Source organism: Ursus arctos, unplaced genomic scaffold (assembly GCF_023065955.2).
Source record: "Ursus arctos isolate Adak ecotype North America unplaced genomic scaffold, UrsArc2.0 scaffold_18, whole genome shotgun sequence".
NCBI classification, from domain to species: Eukaryota; Metazoa; Chordata; class Mammalia; order Carnivora; family Ursidae; genus Ursus; species Ursus arctos.
Window position 1 is genome coordinate 56,125,232 of NW_026622852.1, and position 23,736 is coordinate 56,148,967.

General features: G+C 47.6%; 1 protein-coding gene and 1 long non-coding RNA gene across 12 annotated transcripts in view; one reads left to right on the top strand and one right to left on the bottom strand.

Moving 5' to 3' along the window:
• Positions 1-23,736, bottom strand: part of RAPGEF1 (Rap guanine nucleotide exchange factor 1) — a 131,302-nt gene that overhangs the window by 60,407 nt on the left and 47,159 nt on the right. For 7 of the 11 annotated variants that reach the window (XM_048223357.2, XM_048223348.2, XM_048223347.2 and 4 more), the window contains exons 2-3: positions 4,491-4,630; positions 3,794-3,907 (exon numbers count right to left, since the gene is read on the bottom strand). In XM_048223357.2, the coding sequence (XP_048079314.1) occupies positions 3,794-3,907; positions 4,491-4,630 (254 nt within the window). The remainder of the gene's footprint in view (positions 1-3,793; positions 3,908-4,490; positions 4,631-23,736) is intronic. The other 4 variants (XM_048223359.2, XM_048223353.2, XM_048223352.2 and 1 more) reach the window with 1 other exon arrangement.
• Positions 8,793-14,987, top strand: LOC123001896 (uncharacterized). Its single transcript, XR_006411198.3, has 4 exons — positions 8,793-9,029; positions 13,140-13,266; positions 13,785-13,836; positions 14,687-14,987. It is a non-coding gene; the product is annotated as an uncharacterized LOC123001896 (long non-coding RNA).

Below are 23,736 nucleotides of genomic sequence, written 5' to 3' on the forward strand. Positions count from 1 at the left end.
TCTATTGGCCCTAATGTCAGCGACCCAGGTCCCAACTGGCTGGCAGGGAAGGGAGATCCAGGACGATCTATAAAACGGATACCCTACCCAAGGAAAACTGATTACATGTCCAGTGCAAATTACGATTGCTGTATATGAGGAAAACAGCCACCTGTGGGCTCTTTGGGGTCCAGTGAATACATAAATAAAAGCAACCAAGGGCAAGAAGAACATTCTAGAAAAAGTTGATTTAAACAATAATCTATAAATTGATAAATAAATGGTATATAATAAGAAGTGATTATGATTCTGAACACAGCTCTTTTCTTCTTAAACAACGGGGAATGTCAGTTTAAATTTATTTGAATTGCCATGTCGAACCCGTGTGAATATCAGAAGTCAAATATACAAATGGGATCAAGAAGTAAATAGTTTCTTTGGTCAGGCAACTTCCAAAGACCTGACTCACTTTCTCTCAATAGGGTACTTCCCCAAAGGTGGTCTGTAGACCCCAAAGATGAAGTTCTCTAAGGTGGGAGCACCCCTTCCCTACTCCATCACTGGCTGCTTTACCCTAACCTTTTTTCTTTTTTTTTTTACGACTGGACACCTTTATTTACTGTCCGTTTCCAAGAGGCCAGGCTCTTGTTTCCCACCTCATGGACAAGAGCTTTCTGCTCTGCCATCAACCCGCTGGGGCCAGGAAGAACGTGACTATGAAGGAATTATACCCAGACATCAGTGTGACTGAAACCCTGGCTGGCCAGTCTGGCTAGAGGACCCTGACCACAGCCCTGCCATCTCAGCACATCAGGACATGTCTGGAGCCAGGGATGATGAAAGATAGGGAGGAAGCAGGAAACATTGTAAGAAAATGTGTCATCAGGTTTGCTAGGGAGAAAGAGGCTGACCTGGAGATGGGGGGCACCCAAAAGGGGCAGGAGGTACTTCTGAGCACAAGAATCTTTCTGTCATTTGCAGAGAGATCAAATGAGCCACTGAAGAACCAGGCTGCGCTGGGCTCCTACGAAAGGAGCTGACAACTTAGCAGCGTAACCCTCCAGCAAACTGCACTCCCAGAATCAATGGCCTCCAAGCACTGTCTGTTCATAGCCCCTCTGCTCCTTAACAGCTCTGGCGTCTTGCAAATGCAGCCAGAAGAGTTTACAGTGAGACACCCAGATGGAGCACGTGCTAGAACTGGGAACCCAAAGCCTTGGCTCTGCTCAAGTTGCCCGGCTGCACCAGGGCGGCCCCTCCCGCCGTGGGGGATGACGCCACCATCCATCCACAAACCTGGAAACTCCCTGAGGGTCGTGGTGCCGGGGGAGGGCCTACACCCGAAGCCACTGCTGGGCTTGGGGACCACTGGCTTCAGCCTCCTCATCTGCAAAACGGGGACGCCAATACCTAACCTGGGTAATCTGAAGAGCCTGATGTGGGGAAATGAATGAGAAAGCACATGGAAGTAGTTCATAAAATCAAACCAGATTTTGACTGCGAAAACTTGGGCCAGAGCCCAAACTCCATACATGAGGAATGATAAAAGCTTTTGCATGCAGTTATGGTAAGGAGTAAACCTAAGGCAGGGCCTGGGCAAAGAGAGGCCCTCAGGAAGCCGTAGAAGAATCTGAATCTGCCCTATCTACTGAGCTGCAGTGTCCCCTGTATTTAAACAGGGGATGCTGGGACGCCTGGCTGGCATGCGCAGAAGAGCACGCGACTTGTGATCTCAGGGTCATGAGTTCAAGCCCCACGCTGGGTGTGGAACCTACTTAAAAATAAATAAATAAATAAATAAATAAATAAATAAATAAATAAATAAATAAAAAAAACCGGGAATGTCATGCATATAAACTAGGATTAAAATGAGAACATATACGGAAATATTCTCTAAGAGGTAAGAGAGCTCGTAAGTAATCAATAATGATGGCAGCAAGTGACAGACGTATTTCCACATTTCTCCGACAGCGTCTTCTAAGTTCACACGTGTTGGCAGAGTCCCCAGCACTTTCAGTTCTGCCTGTAGGCTTTTACTCAACGAGAGGTTCGTACTCACATGGTCTCGGGCAGCTGACCTGGGGCAGAGCAGAGTAATTCAACCCTTCTTAAAGGGCGACAACCAAAAACCGGGGTAACATTCTTCCCCTGGGTAAAGATGGTACCTGCAGCCCCCTGCTACCCAACGGGCCCTCAGCTGCCGCACTGCTGACATCCGGGGTGGAAATTCTCTGTTGCAGGGAGGGCTGTCCTGCACAGGGTGTTCATCAGCATCCCTGGCTTCTACCCACCAGACCCAGGAGCACCTGCTTCACCTTCCTAGTGGTGACAACCAAAAATGTCTCCAGACACTGCCAATGTCCCCTGGAATGTGCAGGAACCCACACTGAGTGAAGGACACTTTCACACTGAATGTCCCCCCACGACCTCTCTTGGAGTGATGAAGAAAGGGGGAAAAGTTCCAAGAACTGCGTGGCCGAAGCAGTCTCTTATCAGAGCTAACAGCAGAACACGGTTGCTCTAAGTCGTTCTACTCTGGGCTACCTGCACTATACTACACGGCCGCGGACACCCTGCTCGGGGGTTTTGTTTTTTAACCAAACTCAGCTCCAAGAGGTTGCTAAACAGGCTGAACCAGAAAAGAACTACGGTGCACACCACATCTTCTCCTTTCCTACTCCGCTGCAGTCCGCAATGTCATCAATCTGGCAAACACTGAACATCTTAATCGTACTCCTCCTTTTGCTAACAGATGAGGCGGGGAAAAGGGTTATTCAACAGAAGACTTTCTGGACTTTAAACTTTAATGTTCTCACTTTTAACTAGAATTTTAGGATATTCTGGTCAAAATAAAAGCAAAAATATAGGTACACTGCAAAATTCAAGAATTGTGTGCTTATGTAACGGGGCAGTGTCTGCCGGTGGCGTTCAGTTGACAGCTGTGACAACAGTTCTACCGGCCACCATGCTTCGGACAATCACTGCAGCAACGGGATGTCTGTAGGCTCCTCTTGACTTGATACTGCTAAGGTGAATTTTGTTTTTCTGTCTCGTTGTGTGAGAGTTACCATTTGGATTTGTGGGACATTCCAACCTAAGTTCTGGCTTTCATAAAGAGGAAACGTAGCATCCTGAGGGTTTTGACTTGGGTGTCAGATGGCCTGAGCTCAAGTCAGCTTCACTGCCTCTTCCTGCGTGACGGTGGCTAATGCTTCCTCCCTCTACAGCCTCAGTTTCCACTTCTGCAAAGTAAGTTCCCACCTCCCAGGGCTGTTACGAATGTTCAGTAAGAGAGTAAGCGCAAAGCACTGCGCACGGGGCTAAGGAAAGTCTGGGTAAATGTTAGCAGCACCAAAGGTGTCCCTGGTTCTGAGTGCTTGGTTCCCTGCGCTCTCCCCACAGAGGCTTGCTGGATGTCTAACACAGCACCTTTTACTGCAGACGCTCCTCCTGTGCTGACTATTCAGATCATCTGAGCAACTCAAGGAAAGAAGGGCTGGCCTTGAGAGAGGAGACTCACCCACTGCCCCCGGCACCCGCTGGACCCAAGCAGCACACCCAAACCAACCCCAGGAAGGACCCCCAAGCTTCCGTCATGGAGTGCTGAGCTCTCTCCAAAGACCACAGGGGCTTGGATAAACTCTTCATTTCACCCAAGGCCCCGGGACTGTTTCCTGAACAGTGAAGCCCACAGTCGCCACCCAACTGAACACAAGGATATTGCACAGATTTTTCTTTCCATCCCCAAAACCACGGCCCAGGATTCTGCAGTAGAAGGCAAGGCAAACCCCATTGTTCTTAGCGTCACACTGACCTTCTGCCTCTGAGACCTGGAAGCCACAGCACCGGTGGACATAAACTCTACTGCCTGGTGCTCCAGATCCAAGGGGAGAGGGTAGCCCTCTGGTAGAAATCTGTCTGTTGCCTCCTGGAAGAGAGGAAACCTGGATTCCTACAGAGCTTGAAATGGCCGTTTGAAGCTGAAGGGAAGGGTTGGTGAACATCTACCGCTGTTTCGACACATCTGGCTTGACCGGCCCTGCCGAGGTTACTCGTGCTTGAGGACACCCTTGGCCGGGTTTCAAGGATTTGGCATGTCTCAGAGCATGGGCCCTAAAGCCAAATGAAGGATTCTGGACGTCACAAACCTCCCTCTAAGTGTGTGCGTGCCAGGGCAACACGGGGCTGTCTGGGGCAGGGAGGCAGCACTGTGGGGTGTAAACACGGTGCGCTGAGCTGTGTTACGTGCCCAGAGGATGACACATCTGGAAAAGGAGAACTGTTCTAGCCGACTGAACTCGACTCTGATTAACAGGAGAAACACTCACCATCCTAAAGGCTCACATTTCACAAGGACGCTAAAGGCCTCTGCCTGGAAACATGGAATGCTATGGACTAGGTGTTCTGCACTGAAAGCGGAATCCCCAGGGAATGAACTTAAACGCAGCACAAACTCATACTGCTCGAAGGAGGCGAAGGCCAGGAGGAACACCTAGAGAGAGTCGGCTTACTTTGCTCACAGGCTTCTCCGGATTTTTCACAGACACCTCAGCTGGTTTTCCTTTCTTTGATGGCGTTCTCTTGATTTTGGGTGAGTGGAATTTGTCCTTCAGCTTCATGGTGAAGGAGGAGAGATGAGAACGCTGAGAGTCTGAAAACAAGGAGGGTACGAATGGTTAGAAGCAGGGTAGAAAGGAGCGGTGCTCTGCTGACCTTTTGTGGAAATGAGTATCGTCCCTAAACAAATCTTCTTCCCTGGCTGTTTAGTTACAAAGGAAAGGAAAGACGGATCTATTGAAACACTTCTGCTTACATGTTTTAATTTCTGCAATTTCCATCTAAATTAGGTTGTTCAGAATTCTGGAAGTCAAAGGCAGTCAAAATGGCTGTGGAAAAAGAATTCGCCAGTTACTCCCAGTGTCCTCTGCAGCGTCTGTATGAAGAGCTGACCGAAGTCTACGGGAACTGGCTAAGAAGTAAGAGCACCAAAGCAGACTCGCAGAAGCGTAGGGTGCTCGAACGGGACAGAAAGGGCCCTGCTGAATCAACCTCCTCGTTTTTGTTGGTTTAGGGAACAGCAACAAGCGTCATGGGCAAGGGCTCAGAGCTGGCATGGAGACTGAAATAGCACTAAGTTGTTCAAGACCCTCTGAAACGTAGTTCCAGAAAGACTGGATGGTTTCTCTCCAAGATCAGGAACAAGCCCAGGGTGTCTGATCTCACCATTTCCACCCAATATGAAACTCTAGCACCCTAACAAAAGTCGTCTAGCTTGGGAAGGAAGACATAAAACCCTATCTGTAGAATATGACCTTGTATATGAAAAATCCCAAGCAACTCACTAAAACTACTGGGCGCCTGGGCGACGCAGCGGTTAAGCGTCTGCCTTCGGCTCAGGGCGTGATCCCGGCGTTCCGGGATCGAGTCCCACATCGGGCTCCTCCGATGGGAGCCTGCTTCTTCCTCTCCCACTCCCCTGCTGTGTTCCCTCTCTCGCTGGCTGTCTCTTTGTCACATAAATAAATAAAATCTTAAAAAAAATAAATAAAAATAAAAAAACTATTAGCACTAATAAACCAATTCAGAAAAGTCACAGGATACAAGATCAATATGCAGAAGTCAGATGATTTCTACACAGTACAAATGAACGTTCCAATATGAAATTTTAACAAGCTGCCATTGAGAGGCGCTTGGGTGGCTCAGCCGGTTAAGCGTCCAACTCTTGATTTTGGCTCAGGTCACGATCTCAGGGTCATGAGACAGAGCCCCGTGTAGGGCTCCCCGCTCAGTATGGAGTCTGCTTGGGATTATTACCTTTCTCCCTCTCTCTCTAAAATAAATAAATATGATATTTAAAAAAAAAAAAAAAGCTTCCATTTACACTACAGGGAACTGATGGTGGTTGCCAGAGGGAAAGGGGATGGGAAGATGGGCAAAATGGGGGAAAAGGAGTGGAAGACACAGGCTTTCAGTTATAGAATGACTAAGTCATTGGAACTAAAAGTACGGCATAGGGAATATAGTCAATGATCTTGTAATAGCGTTACACGGTGACAGATGGTGAACACAGCATAACATGCAGCGATGCCGAGTCACTATGCTGTACACCTGAAACTAGTATAACATCGTATATCAACCATACTTCAATAAAAACAAACAAAAAGCTTCCACTGACAATAACATCAAAAAGAATAAGATACTTAGGCATAATTTTAACACAAGAAGTGCAAGACATATACTAAAAACTACAAAACATTGTTGAAAGAAGTTGAGACAATCTAAATAAATGCAAAGGCATACCATGTTCATGACTCAAGATTAATATTAAAATGTCAACAGTCCCCAAATTGATCTACAGATTCAAGGTAATCCCTATGAGCATCCCAACTGGCTTTTTTGCAGAAATTGATAATCTAATCCTAAAATAAGCATGGAAATATAAGAGACACAGAACAGACAAAACAATGTGGAAAAAGAAGAATAAAATTAGGAGACTCATGCTTCCTGACTTTAAAACTTACTACTAAGAAGTTATAGTAATCAAGACAGCATGGTACTGGCATAAGGATAAGCATACAGAACAACAGAATGGATATGAGAGTCCAGAATAAATTAGCCACGTGTCTATGGGTCAATCAATTCTTAACAAGGATGTCAGGCCATTCAATGGAGGAATGAATGTTCTTTTCAACAAATGGTGCTGGCACAACTGGATATTTCACATACAGAAGAACGAGAATGAATCTGGGCCCTTACCTCACACCATATACAAAAATTAATTCAAAACGGATCAAAGACCTGAATGTAAGTTAAAACTATAAACTTTTAGGACAAAACACAGGGATAAAATTTTTGTGACTTTGGTCTTGGTAATGGTTTCTTAGAATGGCAAAAGCACAAGTGACAAAAGAAAAATCAGATGAATTAGACTTCATCAAAATGTAAAACTTAAAACTTACTGTGGTCATTGTTTTGTAATATCTACAAATATCAAATCATTATGTTGTATACCTGAAACTAACCTGATATTATATATCAATTAAAATGTATGTGCTGCAAACGATACCACCACGAAAATGAAACGACAAACTACAGAATGGGAGAAAATACCTGCAAGTCATATGCCTGGTAAGGATCTGTGTGGAGAAAACATAAACAACTCTTATAATTCAACAACAAAGGATAATTCAATTAAAAATGACCAAGGAATTTCAATAAGCATTTCTCCAAATAAGATACACAAATGAGCAACAAACATATGAAAAGCTGCTCAACATCATTAGTCATCAGGGAAATGCCAAAACCAACATAAGTTACTACTTCAAACCCACTATGTATAATAAAAAAGACCTGCAATAACCAAGTGTTGGTGATGGCTGGGGAACTGGAACCTTCCTACACTGCTGCTGGAAACGTAAAATGGTGCAGCGGCTGTGCAAAATATCTGGCAGTTCCTCATAAGATCAAACAGTTACTGGACGACCCAGCAATTCTATTCCTAGGCATATACCCAAGAGAAATGGAAACATCCATCCATATGATTTGTACGCAAAACTTCGCAGCAGCATTATTCATTAAGAATCAACAGGTGGAAATTACTCAAATGTCCATGAACGAATGAATAAAATGTGGCATACCCTAACAACAGAATATTGCCTGACAATAAGAAGAAATGAAATCCGGACACCTGCTACAACATGGATGAATCTTGATAAAATTATGCTAAGTGAAAGAGGACTGTCACAAAAGATCACTTATTGTATCTTCCATTTATTTGAAATGTCCAGAGTAGGCTAATTTATAAGGACAGAAAGTGGATTAGTGGCTAAGAATGAGGGAATGGGAGAGGGAAGGAGAGGGGTTGCTAATGAGTAGGAGGTTTCTTTTGGTGAGGGGACATAAATGTTCTAAAATTAGAATCTGGTGATGGCTGCACTGAAACCCAGTAAATTACTACACACACACACACACACACACACACACACACACTGAATTCTACACTCGAAGTCAACTGTATATGTGAATTATATCTCAAGGATCTGTTTTTATTTATTTTTTTTTAAGATTTTTTATTTATTTATTAGAGAGAGAGAGGAAGACAGCACAAGCAGGGAAGGGGCAGAGGGAGAGAGAGAAGCAGACTCCCCCCTGAGCAGGAAGCCTGATGTGGGGCTCGATCCCAGGGTCCTGGGATAATGACCTGAGCTGAAGGCAGACGCTTCACCGACTGAGCCACCCAGGCGCCCCATCAATGAAGCTGTTTTTTAAAAAAAGCAAAAACCCACTGAGGACTTCCTTCATCTCGCGATTTACCGCAGTGCTTTCCGGTGTCTGAAACTATCCTACTAAGTGATTTATTTATGTGCTTGTCTCCTCCCAAGAATGCAAACTCACTGAGGACCACACCTGTCCTGTTCATGCCTGCATGCCAGTGCTAACATGGTACCTGGCCCTTAGAAGATACTCAGGAAACATTCACTCAACAGATGAACAAATCAACCAATCAGAAAATACCCCCCAAAACGGACTGCTTCTTTTGATACAATCCGAAATTCTCAGGAAATACTTGGAAGTGGTTGAAAATTAGGGAACACAACATGATCCTATGCAATGGAAAAATACTTGGTAGTTTTAAAACCACCAGGTTTTAAATTTTTAAAAAATTTTTTCCTTTCAATTTTTCCAGCTATTTACTACTAAAACACCCTTCCAGATAAATGACACAGCACCCTGTGCTACAGGCCTGTCACCATGTCTGTGATTGCTGCATGTGACTTCCTCGGGACAAGGTTCAATTCCTTTGTCAAAGACCTTCGAGGTGGCGGGCAGGATCAGATGAACTATCTGCTCTCTGCAAACTATCTAGGAGCCCTCTGCACTCTGGACCAAGAGAAAAGCCAGAGCCTGACCTTCGTTCACATGCAGAGTCAAACCAAACACGGTTTTGCAACTATCTGCTGGCAGGAAGCCCTTCTTGGACCCCAAAGGTGTACAGAAATCCACAGGAAGCTGGTGCACCTCTCTCCTCACACGGAACAGCTCAAAACCGGGTAAGGAGGGGCTCTCAGCACCTGTTCTTATATGCCACGGTCATCCCTGGGATTCAAAGCAGGTCAACTGGCATGGTGCGGTTTTCTCCATCTTCCCTCTATCTTGCCTCTTCTTCCCCACCCAAGCAGGGTGGGTCCCCTATACAGTTCATACTTCCTTCTTTATACTTCATAATGATGTGACCGGTCTAATCATACATAACGGTGGTTAAAAGGGTGAGCTCTGCAGTCAGACTGTTTGGGTTAAAATACTTCAAAGTCACCTCTCCAAGTCTTAGGTTTCTTTGTCTGGACAACGGGGCTGATGACGTTCTTGAGATGGCTGATGTGATGCAGAGTAAATGAGGTGCTGCCTGTGGATAATTACAGTGAGGTTCTTATCCCACACCGGGCACACGGTGCCTCCATACAGGGAGCGAACCACACCAGGCGAGCTGGATGAGTGGCAAGGTTGATCCAACTCTCAATTCTCATCTCCCAGCTGCTTACAGATCTGAATCGGGCTACTCTGCAGCACCGAGCTTTTAACTTGTGACCCTTAAGTAACTGAGGGCCTTACAAATGTCATCCTCCTCTTCCTCTAGTGTGGACCAGAAGTCTCAATCTGTTTCCCTCTGTGGTTGCACATCTGCTCTGCCTTGTCAGTCCTGCTGCCTGCCTCAGTGTCCCTACAGTCACAGCACGGACCAGGCAGGTTCCCGAGCCAAAGAGGATGTTAAAGTACTAATCCGTGCGACTTCCACCTGAGCAACTAAGACTGAAAGCAGGGCCAGAAAAGCAGACACAAATGGGGAAGTCTAGGCAGGATGCACGGTTTCTCTGGTGGTCAAAGACCTCCAGAGACCTGGGCTGGGGGAGCCGACTTCTGCTTTTGCTTGTCTGCGACTCTGAGCTGCTGTATGGACAGGCCAGATTCACGGCCTGCCATCATGACCAGGGCCGAACTGGGGTATGCAAGCAAGGCACGGCAGGCCCCTCAAAAACCTCTGGGGTTCCCGCACTCTCAGAGCCAGCCCTGATCATGACCCAAGGGCCAAGTAAGGGCACCTCTGCCCGAGGTAGGAAGTATATTACAGCACTCTCTCAACCTCAGCCTGAAATTCTAGTCCATCTTGGGGCACAGCTGGGAGTCCATATCAGCATTTAAAGGAAGAACTGCATCCATCAATAAATCTCTCTCCTGGGGGTGTTTAACGGCCTAGAAACAGCTATGTTTAGCACACAAGGTGTTACATCAAGTGGAAAAAGCAGGTTCTTGGTGATGGTAATGAACCCCCTCGATTCTGGAAACAGAAGACAGCACTAACTAGGATAGACTTTGACTTGGAGACTGCTTGTCATCTTTTTCTTGAAACAACGGGTGGACAATATAGATTTCGGGTGACTTGCAAGGTCATTCAAACTATGCGTTTGAGTGCTGATAAAGTACTATAATGACCAGAGATAGCAGGGCGGAAGGAAGCAACAGGTGGCGTCTCTGTCAGGGCAATCTTGCCAACGGCACCAGACACGCACACGTGCACACACACACTTCCTGCCCCTCTTCGTGAGTCCACAAGTGTATCAATCATCTGGAGCAGAGGCCAGTGCCAAAGACACGGCCCCACGCTACTGGAGTCTCAGGCAGCTTTATCAACCACTCTCTTACTATTCCCTGACTTTTCACTTAGAAAGTTACACTTCAAATTTTGTATATGTGTGTTTTTAGAGATCTTCTAGTACTGAAATTAAAACAAAATTTTGACCCCCCCATATATATATATGACTGGGAATTATATGCATGCATCCGCCAACCTAGCCTACCACACAGGACTTTTGGCAACGATGGAAATGTTCTGTATCTGCACCGTCCCCCATGATAGCCCTTGTGTCTACCGAGGACTTGAAACGTAGCTGCCACATCAGACAACACAGCTCTACAAGCAGAAAATTATCAAGTCCACTGACGCCACCACATGCCCCTTTGTCGTCACATCTCTCTTCCCAACAACAATGGGTAACTGTGATTCTGATTTATAAGATTTATTTATTCACTTGAGAGAGAGAGAGAGAGTCCCAGACTCTGCCGTAAGCACAGAGCCCAACGCGGGGCTCATTCCATGACCCTGAGATCATGAGAGCTGGTTGCTCAACCAACCGAGGCACCCCCCATGATTCTGATTTTTGTGCTTACCGTCCCTTACTTTTTTTTGACAGTTTGTAAGTGTAGTTTAATTTACAGCTTTGTGAACTTTACATAAATGGAAATACATTATGACTACTCTCATGTTCTTGCTTTTTCACTCAGTGGTAGGTCTGACATTTAACCATGCTGAAGTATATATAAGTGCTTTCACTTTCCGTGGACACTGGGTTGTTTCCAGCTTCCATAAACAACACTGCAATGAACATTCTCGTACACGTCTCCTGGAACACATGCAAGAGCTTTCCGTGAACAGAACTGCTTGACTACAGAGTATATACTACATTTAATTTTGTGGATTTTGCCAAATGATTTTCCAAAACGGCTGTCACTTTGCAACTCCACTACCAAGGTCCCAGTTGCTCCATATCCCACCAACACCTGGGACTGCCAGACTGGTCCACTTTCTTTATGGCCATACCTCACCCAAGGAAACAAAAACCCTCCTTCGTGGAAGAAGGAAATGCCACAAGCTGCTATTTTATTGTCATTTATCAAATCTGTGAGCGCAACTTTAAAGGTCATTGACAGAACTTAAGAAAACAAAGCCTCAGAGCACTGCTAAGTGTGGCATTTACACCATGGAAGGTCAGGAACTCCCAGTGACTAATCTGCTAGTCATTTCTTCCAGAGGAAGGGTGCTTATATATAGCCTCACGATTTCTGCATAAATGGCCACGGCGTTGCTAAGAGCAGGCACTTTTCTTGGGCGACCACTGTAGGACGCAGACCCAGCTGTCAGACCAATGTCAGAGGAAGGACACAGTGGAAGACAGGCACGTAGCCTGCTCACAGAGTCAAATCTCTACAAAACCCCCAATCCCCAAAAATCACACCAATTTTTTCCCGAGTAATCTGCCACGGACCAATATTTCATTCTTAGATTTTCAACTTGTCCCTCAGTCAAGCCAACAGCGGTCTCTGCCCGGTGCTGACAAATGTGCATATCAACTGGCCTTTCAACGTCACTTAGCAGCAGCTGGGATCCCAACTTAGCAGCGGTTTTCGTCAGGGCTTAATTTCGCTCTGGATAAGGGCAGTCTCTAAATATCAGCCACACCAGGGACCAGGACGTCAGAGTCATGGTGGATGACACTTTGAGGCAGTTCCAAAATTACTGCAGCTCATCTTGAGAAACACCGTGGCTGTCAATTTCTTGCGACCTACGGCGTACTGGGTACAGAACTGTGGCACAACCGGGAAGTGCCTCCACTTGTCCACTCACACCAGTTCCACCTGAAGCTACCTACGCGATCCACACGCCCCCATTTTCCAAATGAATAAAAAGGACAACTACAGTGGAGAAGTGGCTTGAGGACATTAGGAAGAACTTTTTAAAGATTTTTATGTTTTTAAAGTAATCTCTACACCCCATGTGGGGCTCGAACTCACAGCTCTGAGATTGAGAGTCACATGCTCTACAGACTGAGCCAGCCGGGCGCCCCAGGAAGAACTTTTTTTAAAGCTAGGATTTCAGATCGTTATTTATTTAAAATGTTACAGACTAATGTAAAGATAGAGACAAGAGTTCGGGCTGAGCGGGCTGTGAGCATGGCAGGCAGCACGTGCGCTCGGCAGTCAGGCGGTCTCCGTTCTAACCCAAGTTCGGGTGCGGAAACGCCCCTCTCTGAGCTGCAGGTCCGTCCCTCTCTGAGCTGCAGGTCCCTCACCTACAGAAAAGCATAGCCTCGGGATTAAACATGATCCTCCGTGTCAAGCATTTAGCCAAGGACGTGATCTACAGCAAATGCTCAATAAATGGAGGCCATTACTGTGATCGGATAACTTCGCCAGGCCTCTGCCAACACTTAGCTAAAAATAACCGCAGCCTAGAACGGAAAGCAACCTGATGTTTCATTTTTTCCAACAATTTCCATATTAAAAGATCCTCTGTCTTACTTAATATAGAACTATTCATGTTAAAACAGAGGGAAGATACTATTTGGAGTTTGGCAACACCGAAGCCTCTTCTGACATGAAAGTCTGCCCGTTATCACCCACGTGCTCAGGCAGTCTATGGGTAACGCTGCGCTGCTTTTGGTGCTGCTGGAAGTGGTAAGTATATCATTTTTATCATCCCCGCCCCCCCAACAAAAGTAAAACAACCTCGTTACAAAAAATCCAAGCCCTGCAAAAATATATAACACAGAAAGTGAAAAGTCCCTCATAACTCTACATACGGCAGAGCTGAAATATTTTTCACCTTAACAATATGTTGTGGGCATTTTTTTTTTTTAAGATTTTATTTATTTATTTGACACAGAGAGAGACAGCCAGCGAGAGCGGGAACACAAACAAGCAAGGGGAGTGGGAGAGGAAGAAGCAGGCTCCCAGTGAAGGAGCCTGATGTGGGGCCCGATCCCAGGACTCCGGGATCACGCCCTGAGCCGAAGGCAGAAGCCCAATGACTGAACCACCCAGGCGCCCCATGTGGGCATTTTTTCGCATGAGCACAGCTAACGGTTGAATAATGTTCTGCTGAAACCTATTTAACCAGTCTCCTGCTGATGGTTTTTAACTTTTGCTCTTCAAACAATACTGAATAATGAACACTCTCATGTTTACTTTTCTAGGCACCTGTAATAATGAGGCAGGTCCCTATAAATGGAATTGTTAGGGTCAAAGGTAAGATACTATCCAGATGCCTGAGCTGGACGCAGACCAGACGGGAACTGAGCCAAAGAGTGAGAGGCTCGGGGCGGAGGCAGAAGGGGTGGGGTGCAAGAGTGAGGCTAGGCTACGACCTACAGAAGACACCAAGCTTCACCTTAAATTTGGGCTCAAATCTGATAGAGCCACCATTTAGGTTCTCTTTACATAACTGGTAATGATTAAAAATAGATTCAGGATTGAACGGACACCTCACAAAAGACGATCTCCAGAGGGCCAATAAACAGATGAGAAGGTGCTCAACTCCGACAGTCACCAGGAAACAATCAATTAAAACCACAAGGATACCATTACATACACACTTGAATGGGCAAAAAGAGAAAATAGGAAACACTAAGTGCTAAGGAGGAGGAAGAGCAATGGGCAGTGTCCACCCGCCACTGTGGAGAGGGTGAACTGGGACGACAGCTGACATGTTTCCCCAGGGGCCCATAAACCCACACTCCCAGGTGTGTACCCTGCAGAAATGCCTACATGAAATCACAAGAAGACAGGTACCAGAATATCCAAATGCCAGCCGACAGGAGAATGGATACACTGAGACACGTGCACGTGTGCAGCACTATGGTAACCTACACCTACACGCAAAAATATGGCTGCCTCTTACACACGGAGAAAGAGGGCACACACACAAAAGTACATTTTGTACGATTCTATTCATACAAACACAAAAACAAGCAAAATTAATCTATGATTTTAGGAGTAAAGATAGCAGTTACGCTTGGGGGGATAAGCTGCAGGGGACAGGAGGGAGCTATGGTCTATTTCTTTTTTTGTTTTTTAAAGATTTACTTATTTATTTTAGAGAGAGAGTGCACGTCCATGTGCATGGGAAAGGGCAGAGGGAGAGAGAGAATCTCCAGCAGACCCCGTGCCGAGTGTGGAGCCTGACGCAGGGCTCGGTCTAACAACCCTGAGATCATGACCTGAGCTAAAACCAAAAGTTGGATGCTTAACCGACTGAGCCACCCAGGCGTCCCAGTCTATTTCTTGATTGGAGTTGGTTACACTCTTGTTCAGTCTGTGAAAATTCTCCAAGCTGCATACTGAAAGCCAGATGTACTTCCCTGATTCACGATATACATCAATAAAAAGATGGAATAAAGTAGACACAAGGGTCTAAAATTCTTCTAAAAGAGTCCACTTGATTTTTACATGGGTCAGATTAACAGATCATTTACAATTCGAGGAAATCCCAGTCCCTGAAACAAACAAATGTGTTTAACCGTGAACAGTCCAGAAGGAGTGTCTTCCCAAACGACTCGCCATTGAATATCTCAGGAAGAATCTGTAGATATCGTAGGAAGTTTTTGTTTCATCTTTGTAAAAATAACAAAAGAACCTATATAAATATTTTTATGATCTTAAATCACCTTTCCCTTGTACGGAAAATTTGAAGAACTTAATGTAAATACATTTGTATCCTATAATTTGTTTTTAACCAAGCCTGAATCAATGTGTTTTTATATAATAATAATAAAGCCTATTCATAAGGTTGGTCTAAGAAATACGGAACATTCATGCTCAACAAACGCTTGAGCATCTCAACTTGCCAGACCCTGTATGGGGACAGAGGAACCCCTCTGCAGACATCCAGAGGAACTTGATTTAGGCAGCTGGATTGATGAGTCTGAGTTAAGGAGGCAGAGAGAGGCTGGAGGTATACATGTGAGTGCTGGTAGCAGAGAGATGACACAGGAAGTCGAGAAACCAGGTGAGAACCCCAGAGACCTGTGCAGACAGAAAAGAGGCACTGCTGAACTGTGGAGTGGTCTCTTTCTACACACAAGCTCCTGGTCATCGGCCTGGATGTCTACATCAGAAACACAAAACTCTTCCTGACACTCCCTCCCAAACCTGCTGCCACCTCATCTTGGTAAACAGGGAACTTCACCCTTCCAGTAGCTCAGGTCAAAATTCTCGAGTGTTCTTTTGCTCACATCCACCATCCAATTCTTCAGCAAATTCCGTGCCCCCCACCTTCTCGGTATATTCAGAATCTCACCACTATAACCACTGGCACCACGGACGCCCTGACCCAAACCACAGCCACTTCATGCCTAAACCACTACCATACCTGTCCAATACTCCCTGCTCCTTGCCCGTCTAGTCTTTTCGGCCCAGTAACCAGGGTGATCCTTGTGAAAGGCTGAGTCCTGTTACATTGCCCCTCTGCTCAAAACCGTCCTGTGGCATCTGTTCTCAGAGAAAAAAGCGAAGCCCTTCAGAGGTCCACAGCCCCTCACACACACCCATCAGAGAGCGCTCTGAATAAATCCACGCAAAGAGTTTTCCCCAAGACGTACTCCTTTCATCAAACATTTATCGACTATCGGACAGATACCCTAAGAGGAGATGAAAGGGGAGCCTCCAGGCTCGAGAGCTGCTTCTCTCCTGGAGCCTAATCACATGGCTGAATCAGCAGCTCTCGTAGACATCCCGTTACCGGCTGGGAGCTGGGCAGGGAGCTCTACGTTACCGCTACCCTCACACTAACACTGGAAGGAAAGGGTTTTTATTACCATTACACACATGAGGAAACCAAGTCACAGGGCCCCAGCACCATCCCCCAACACGTAAATCTCACACACACACGCACACGCACACGCATCACAGACAAGGCAACTGGAGCCCTGACACGTGCTGTGAGCAATTCAAGGTCAGCCTGCCCCAGGTGGCCTCCTTCCAAGGAAGTATTTTTTCTCATCACTGTTTGGAAATGGCCTCAAGATTCTTAAAGCCACAGACTGCACAGACATCCAGGGATGTGAATTAGTCACTTTCTCCAGAGTTTTATTTCTAGAGATGAGAGAGAGAGAGAGAGAGAGAGAAGGAAGGGGGAGGGAATGAGACAGGGGGCATAATGGTTATTCCGAGTAAACGCACCGCTGCACTGGGCAGAAAGCAAGCGGGGCCGAAGCACAGCGCGTCGGAATCCTGGCTACCACGGGAGGCGGAGTCCGCCCTGACCTCTGTCCCTTAGGTGGGGCTGTCTGGAGCCGCCTCGGTCCCTCAGGGGAACTTGCCCGGTAGGACTGGGGCCAGTTTAGATTCAAACAATGCTCCTCAAGGGCCTCAGAGCATATTTCTTAGCATCATGTCACCAGCAAAGCAGCCAAGTTGGGGGCAGGAAGGCCTGTTTCTTTGGGGCCGGGCCACAGTGACGGGGCACAGGCAGGCGCTCAGTGACAGTGGAGGCTGTGGCACACGGGGGCTCTGTCGGCCTCGGCGGCGCTTGGCTCTGCTCAGGGACCCCGAGAACTCATTGTTTGTCAGGCTACCTTCTGGACCTCCAGAGGAAAAACATTTTCATTCTTCAGTGAGTGCATGTTTACCTCTTGCCCGGGCAATAGGGAAGGAGAGGAGAGCCACGAGCCCCAGCGGCTTGGGATACTACCGCAGGCGCTCACCAGGCAGAGAGGGAAGGAAGTGAAAGGACAAGGGTCCCCTGTAGAGCGCTTCCCCTTCCCTCTCACCTAAGGAAACAGGGTGCATCAGATAACACAGAGCAGGTCCCGTAGGGCACCCACATTCACTCACACCTTCATTCATTCCATGTATCTTTACGCCAAACATCTGCAGAGTGCTAGGGTCAAGAGAGAGCAAGACACGGCTCCTCCCTCACGGAGCTCCTCCTAATCCCGTGGGAAAAGTCCTCCGTCAGGACACAGAGGGAGGAGTCCCAGGATGGAGACTTGACCAGCAAAGGCAAGGGCTTTTCAGCTGCTCACAGCCCTGTTCAGGAGGAAGACGGTGCCAGGTGCCCGTGGAAGGGCTCTGAGGCCCGGCGTCCTTGCAAGAAAACCCGGCTTGCTCCTCCGGGCAGGAGGAAGGGCTGGGCTTCCAAGAACAGCTCCAGGCTTCATTTCACACACGGACCCATGACAAGCATCAGAGTCAGCAAACAGGTGCTGGCTTGGAAAAGGCTACAGAAGTCTGAGGACCCAGAGGGATCTGAAAATGACCACTTCTCCAAAGGCATGCTTCTGGCTTCCCAGGCACGTGGGTGGAGGGCAGTAAGGGGTGGGGGTAAAGGAGAGGTAGTCTTTAGTCTCACCCAACCAGGGGCAGTGAATTTTTCTCTGGAACAAAATGAGCAAAGGGTCTTCTCAGCTGTTCTTCAATGAGTGTTTCTTCCCGGACCCTGACCCTCCGTTCCTGTCTCTCAAATATGTTTGTATCCAGGGGGCCTGTTCTGGAGGAAATACTTATTAGGTATGACAGTCCAGACATACATGGGGGGGAAAACCAACCCCACTCTGCTCTACCCATTCAGGATCAGGTGCTGATCAATCCCAATCCCTCCATGGTAATGGCGCAGGTGGCACCCGTGGGCAGGTGCCCAGTGAGTGGTGGGGCTCTTGGCTTCCATGCGGTGGGAGAACTTGAGAGGATCCTGAGTCTGCCGGCAGAGGAAGCGGAGGCCCTGGGAGCGGATGTGCCCCCAGCCTAGGGCCCAGGCATCCTGAACCAGGCCAGTCCAGGGCTCCCTCCTCAGTAACGGCTGAAAAAGTACCAATCAACCTCCCAGACGTTTCTCCTCCTCCTGAGACGACTTCGGAGTCATAGGTAAACACATGTAGAGGGCCAGAAAAAAAGGCAGCCCACTCCAGTACTGGTGACACCCAGCTATTCCCTGTGAACTTCTTACAGCCACAGGCGGTCTCACCACCCACCAGAGGCTCTGAGGGCCCTCGAAATTCTGGGACGAAAATCTGAAGACATGCTGGTTTAGTCACAGCCAGAATTTCACTGGCTTGGAGCCTGACACGCAAACCAATTCATCCGCAGTCAAATGGACCAGTTCCATGTGCACAGGCATCAGGTACCGAGTCACCGCACACAGCAACAGCTGGAACCGTGTCTTACACCGTTGAGTGTCGAGCCCACCCCGGGCACCTCACAGGCCTTTCTCATTTAATCCTCACGGTGACCCTCCACGGCTGGGAAACTGAGGCTGAGAGATGAAAGACTCTGGATCTGAGCCCAGCGTAGCTTACACACCAGCCCCCGTCTCCTAATGTGGGAGGGAGAAGTGAATAAGTACCCGAAAGACGGCTCAAATACAGCAGAATACGGGCTCAGGGGGACGGAGGACTCATGCACTCTTTTGTCCCCTGAATGAATAGTCTGTTGTCTCCGGGTCAGTGTGCCCCTTCTAACAAACCAGCACCTACAAGGTACTGGGCTCTGTGCTTGGCTGTGTGCACCACCATCCTGTCCCTAGCCCTGTCCCCTGACTCAGATGGCACATCTCTGGGTAGCTCTCTTCCTTTTTTCAAAACTAAAGCCTAGCAAATACGCTGTTTATTAGATGTGTTCACAACTTTGATGCCCAGGTGAGCAAGTCACCACAAGAGTAGAAGACAAGACTTTCAGGCCAGTACTGCTTATAAAAGTGAATCACACCCTTCCGGAAAAGTCCAAGACCAAGATGGCTCACTCCCAGCAGCAGCACATCAAAGGCCTCCTTGCCGTGCTAGCTCCCAGACTAAAACACTCCTGCTGCTGAAATCTCAGGCCGTCTCCCCGCCCACGGGGGAGAGGCCGAAGGTGCAGCACCAGCTCTCTCACCTTGGGAGGTGGAGTTATGGATGGAACCCGAGACGCTATTTTTCAACAACTCCAAAAACACGGGCTGTGGAAGAACACGTGTCTGAGTGATGGCTGGAGTTGCTGTTTGGCTAGGAAGCATTAGAAAGGGACTTTCCAAAGTCAAAAAGCCCCCCCCCAGTTCTCATGAATTTATGCCTTTTCAGTCTGTGATTAGTAACAAAATGGTGACACAATATGTGCTTTTAAAAGACCGTTCTTTGGTGGTTGGCCATCTACCTTCTTGGGTCTTAGACTCAGCCAAGGAACATCCCTTTAACTCTCACCTAAGTCTCTCTCTTGTTCAGAACCCTCCAAAAACCCACCCAACTCCAAAGAGTGCCTTTAGGAAAAATCCAGTTGCTTCATTCTAGAATCCTCAGAGCAGGACACTATGTGCATTTCTCGAGAACCTCGTTTTCCCTTGTTCTCTCTGAGCAGCTGTATCCTTTACATCCCCTAGAATTGAGGTTCTTTGTAAAGGAGCAAATCTTTCCACAGGAGGCAGCCCCTGTCTCAGCACGCCACAGAGGAAGCACAGGCCACACAGGGGAGAAGGAAAGAGGCAGAGACAAGTCTTCTCAAAGTCAGCTGCTTGGAATCAGAATACACTTTCCCAGTGAAACAAGGTTAGAAACCGAATTTGGGCCCCGCAGCCACTGACACAATGGAGCACAACCTGGCTGATCTCCTTCCGCCAGCCACATGCTGGGCATTTGGTGCCACAGAAGATCTGGTCCGGTCTGTGGCCGAATGGTTTATGAACGAACAGAGAAAGCCATACACCCAGAGCTCCAACACACAGCAGAGCAAGCCAAATGCTGAAGAAATAAAGGGTTTCTTTCTGGAAAGATACAGGAAAAGTTCATGAAGAAAGCTGCACGGCTGTAAGCCGAGCAGACACTATGGGACAGGACCATGGAACACGTGAAGAGACAGGGTCACCTTGGACAAGAGAGGCATCTCTGAGAGACGGAACGCAGTGCGCCCCAGCAGAAAGGGCACTGGCTGCATGGGTGGGGAGACATGTGGTCTTCTCTTCCTGCTCACATTTACTCCAAGTCACAACCCATTCACAGGTCCCCAAACCAACTCCGTGGATTAAAACATGAGACAGAATAGAAACGATCAGAAGGCACTAAGGCAGTAAGGCTAAATATCATTCACGAAATTTATTTCCATCACAAAACTAACCTGAAACGCTGAAGACCCTTCCTCTTGGGGAGTGTGGAATAGAGGACTTTCTCACTAGGACACTTAATGTCCTAGTGCGAACACTGCACGCCCTCCTCACTAGGACCATGAACAGCTGCTGCAGGTCAGGGGCCTGCAGGGGCAATCAAGACCAGAGATCCAGTCCTTTCCCAGGGTCACCAGGACACCGGCTGAGCTTCCCGCTGTGGGTCTGGAACTGAGGACCAGGCACAGGTGCAGCGCTGGCAGGTGGGCCACTTCCAAGGTGGAGGCGATCAGTGGCTTTCCGGCCTCTCTTGACCACAAACCACAGTAAGAAATACTAGGATCACGTACACAAAGTGTATCAAAAATCTAAAACACTTACATTCTATTTCACTTTGTAACCCTATGAATTAATTCTCTGACCAGTGTCTTAATCCTTTCCCCAACTGAGAGTGAAGGGGAGGGAAGGGCCTGGGTCATCAACAGCAGCATCAACATGACCCGGAGCTGGTCAGGATACCAGTTCTCCGCTCCAACCCCCAACCCACACCTAATGAATCCAGATCTCTGGGGGAGGGACCCAGGAACGTGGGCTTTAACTAGTCCTCCAGGGGAACACAGGTCTGGGGGAAAGAGATAAACCGTTGAGAAATTCCAAATCTTGAGTGGGAGATGGGGAGGCTCTGCGAGCCCAGCAGAGCCTAGGGCACACACAAAGTGACAGGCAGGTGCCCCTTGGACTCTGTCTGAGAGGGAAGTTCAAATCTCACATCAAAACATTCCTCTGGACAAGCCCCTTCAGATGGGGAGACGGATTTGTAAACATTGTGCCTAGAATAGGCCTGCATGGACATAGCCATGGGGCTTGGGGGGAAGGCGTGACTACTAGTCCTAGTCACCAAATTTCAACTAATCAGCCCCCCCAAGCAAAGACACTGGGCTGAAACAGTCTCTTTAATATAAGGTTAGAGCACAAGTAAGCCAGTAAATATTTCTAAAGACGTACTGCATGCACGAGTGCTTCGGACAACAAATTTCATCCAAAAGTAGTGGACCAAAGTGGTCAATCATTGCTCTTCCTTCTGCTTTATGCCATATTTCTTTATATCTGGCTGCGATATTTGCTTATCATCTACTTTGTGCTGGAAAAAATGCTCTTTGTCCTCAAGTCATTCCTCTGAGGCAGTGATTCTCACAAGGGTAGAGAAGTGGGTCAATGACAAGGTGTCTGCCAAAAGCATACACAAGGCAACTACACACGTTCACATCTGCAATCAGAAGAAAGCAAACCTGGGGGCGCCTGGGTGGCACAGTCCGTTGAGCATCCGACTCGATTTCAGCTCAGGTCATTATCTCAGGGTTGTGAGGTCAGGCTCCATGCTGGGCATGGAGCCTGGTTAAGATTCTCTCTCCTCCTCTCCCCCCCAACCCCCTGCTCACACCTCTTTCTCTCTCCCTCTCTCTCTCTCTCTCCCAGAAAGCAAACCTGAACACAATACACAGAAACGAAAAGGGGAGGGGCTGAGGTGCCAGAGTGTCCAAGATTAGGGTTGGGTGAAAAGCTACCACTGCCTGGCCTAGGAGCCTGGCCTGAACTCTGCTGGGTCCTTACTGGGTTTGGTCCGTATTATTCCATGCTGACCCCAACCCATGAATTAATGGTTTTCTTAGTGGAAAACAAAAGTATCTTTAAAGTCCTTAGAACACATTCTAAGTTGATAACCGCATTTTTATATTTAAGATGGAAAACCCTGAATTTTCTAGACAGGAAAACAAAGCCAACTGGGAGGAAAGGAATCCGCCGAGGATCCAGCATTCCCAAGCACAGGCTCCTTTACGTGGGCTGTGTGAGGTCTGTGAAACCCTTCCTTAGGAAGGAGGAGGAATGGCAGGGGAAAGTCTCATGGTGTTCAACCAAAAATGTCTAAGAGCCACCAAGTGACCATGGAGAAAACCATGTCACTTCATTGTCTTCCAGGACGCCTGGGCCAGCCGTGTGCTCACCCTGACTTAAATCTCCTAAAGACGGTTTCTGTGCTGCCGGCCCCCACGTCCTCAGAACCAAGGGCGCCTTAATAATAAAATTAATAATAAAAATACGCAGCTGCCAGAAAGCTAGTGGATATGTTTGAAAAATGCATGAAAATCAGTGGATTGAATCTATAAACGGTCGACCCTCTGCAGGAAGCTCGGCACATGTTTGAAGGTCACCTTTTAAAGTGTTTTTGGTTCCAACTCTCCTTACAAATTGAGTATCACCACAAAACAAGGATTGCAATATATTTAGTTTCTTTATAATAATTTTTTTAAAAAGATTTTATTTATTTAACAGAGAGAGACAGCCAGCGAGAGGGGGAACACAGGCAGGGGGAGTGGGAGAGGAAGAAGCAGGCTCCCAGCGGAGAAGCCTGATGTGGGGCTCGGTCCCAGAACGCTGGGATCACGCCCTGAGCCGAAGGCAGACGCTTAACGACTGTGCCACCCAGGCGCCCCTATAATAATATTTTTGTATTCTTTGTGATGGAGGTTGAGTGGTGTTTTTAAATTTTTCATCAAAACAAAAACATTAGCACAGAACGGTGTGTCCTGAAGCTCGGTTAAAGCCTGGCTGCTTCCAACAGGCTGGCCACTTGGTCTTCATCACTCGTTTCTGGGGGTGGTGAACCCATACCCATCCGTGGAAAGGCCAGTTCTGAAACGCTCGAATCGGTAGCCTCTTCTGTCCAATCTACCGGAGCACTGTTTGGCTTTAAAATTCTGATCTCCTACCCAGAGAAGACAGCCTGGTAAACCTGAGCTCATACTTCTGTGTTCTACAGCTGACCCGGAGCCAATTCCCCAAAGTATGAGAGGTCCCTACTCAGGCCTCTCCCGAAGGTACAAAGAAATCTAGAGCTCCACACTTAGTTTAGGACAAATTTCATCCGAAGTGATTTTCCCCTTCCAGGGCTGTGGCCATGAGCGGCACACGGCAGCGATCTAGCTCGGCCGGCTTAGGGACGGCAGAGCTTGGAGAAGTGCGAGCCCTCTGCTGACGTCCAGTCTGGTGAACGTCAGTGCCCCCAGCACTGGCCCCACCGGTCC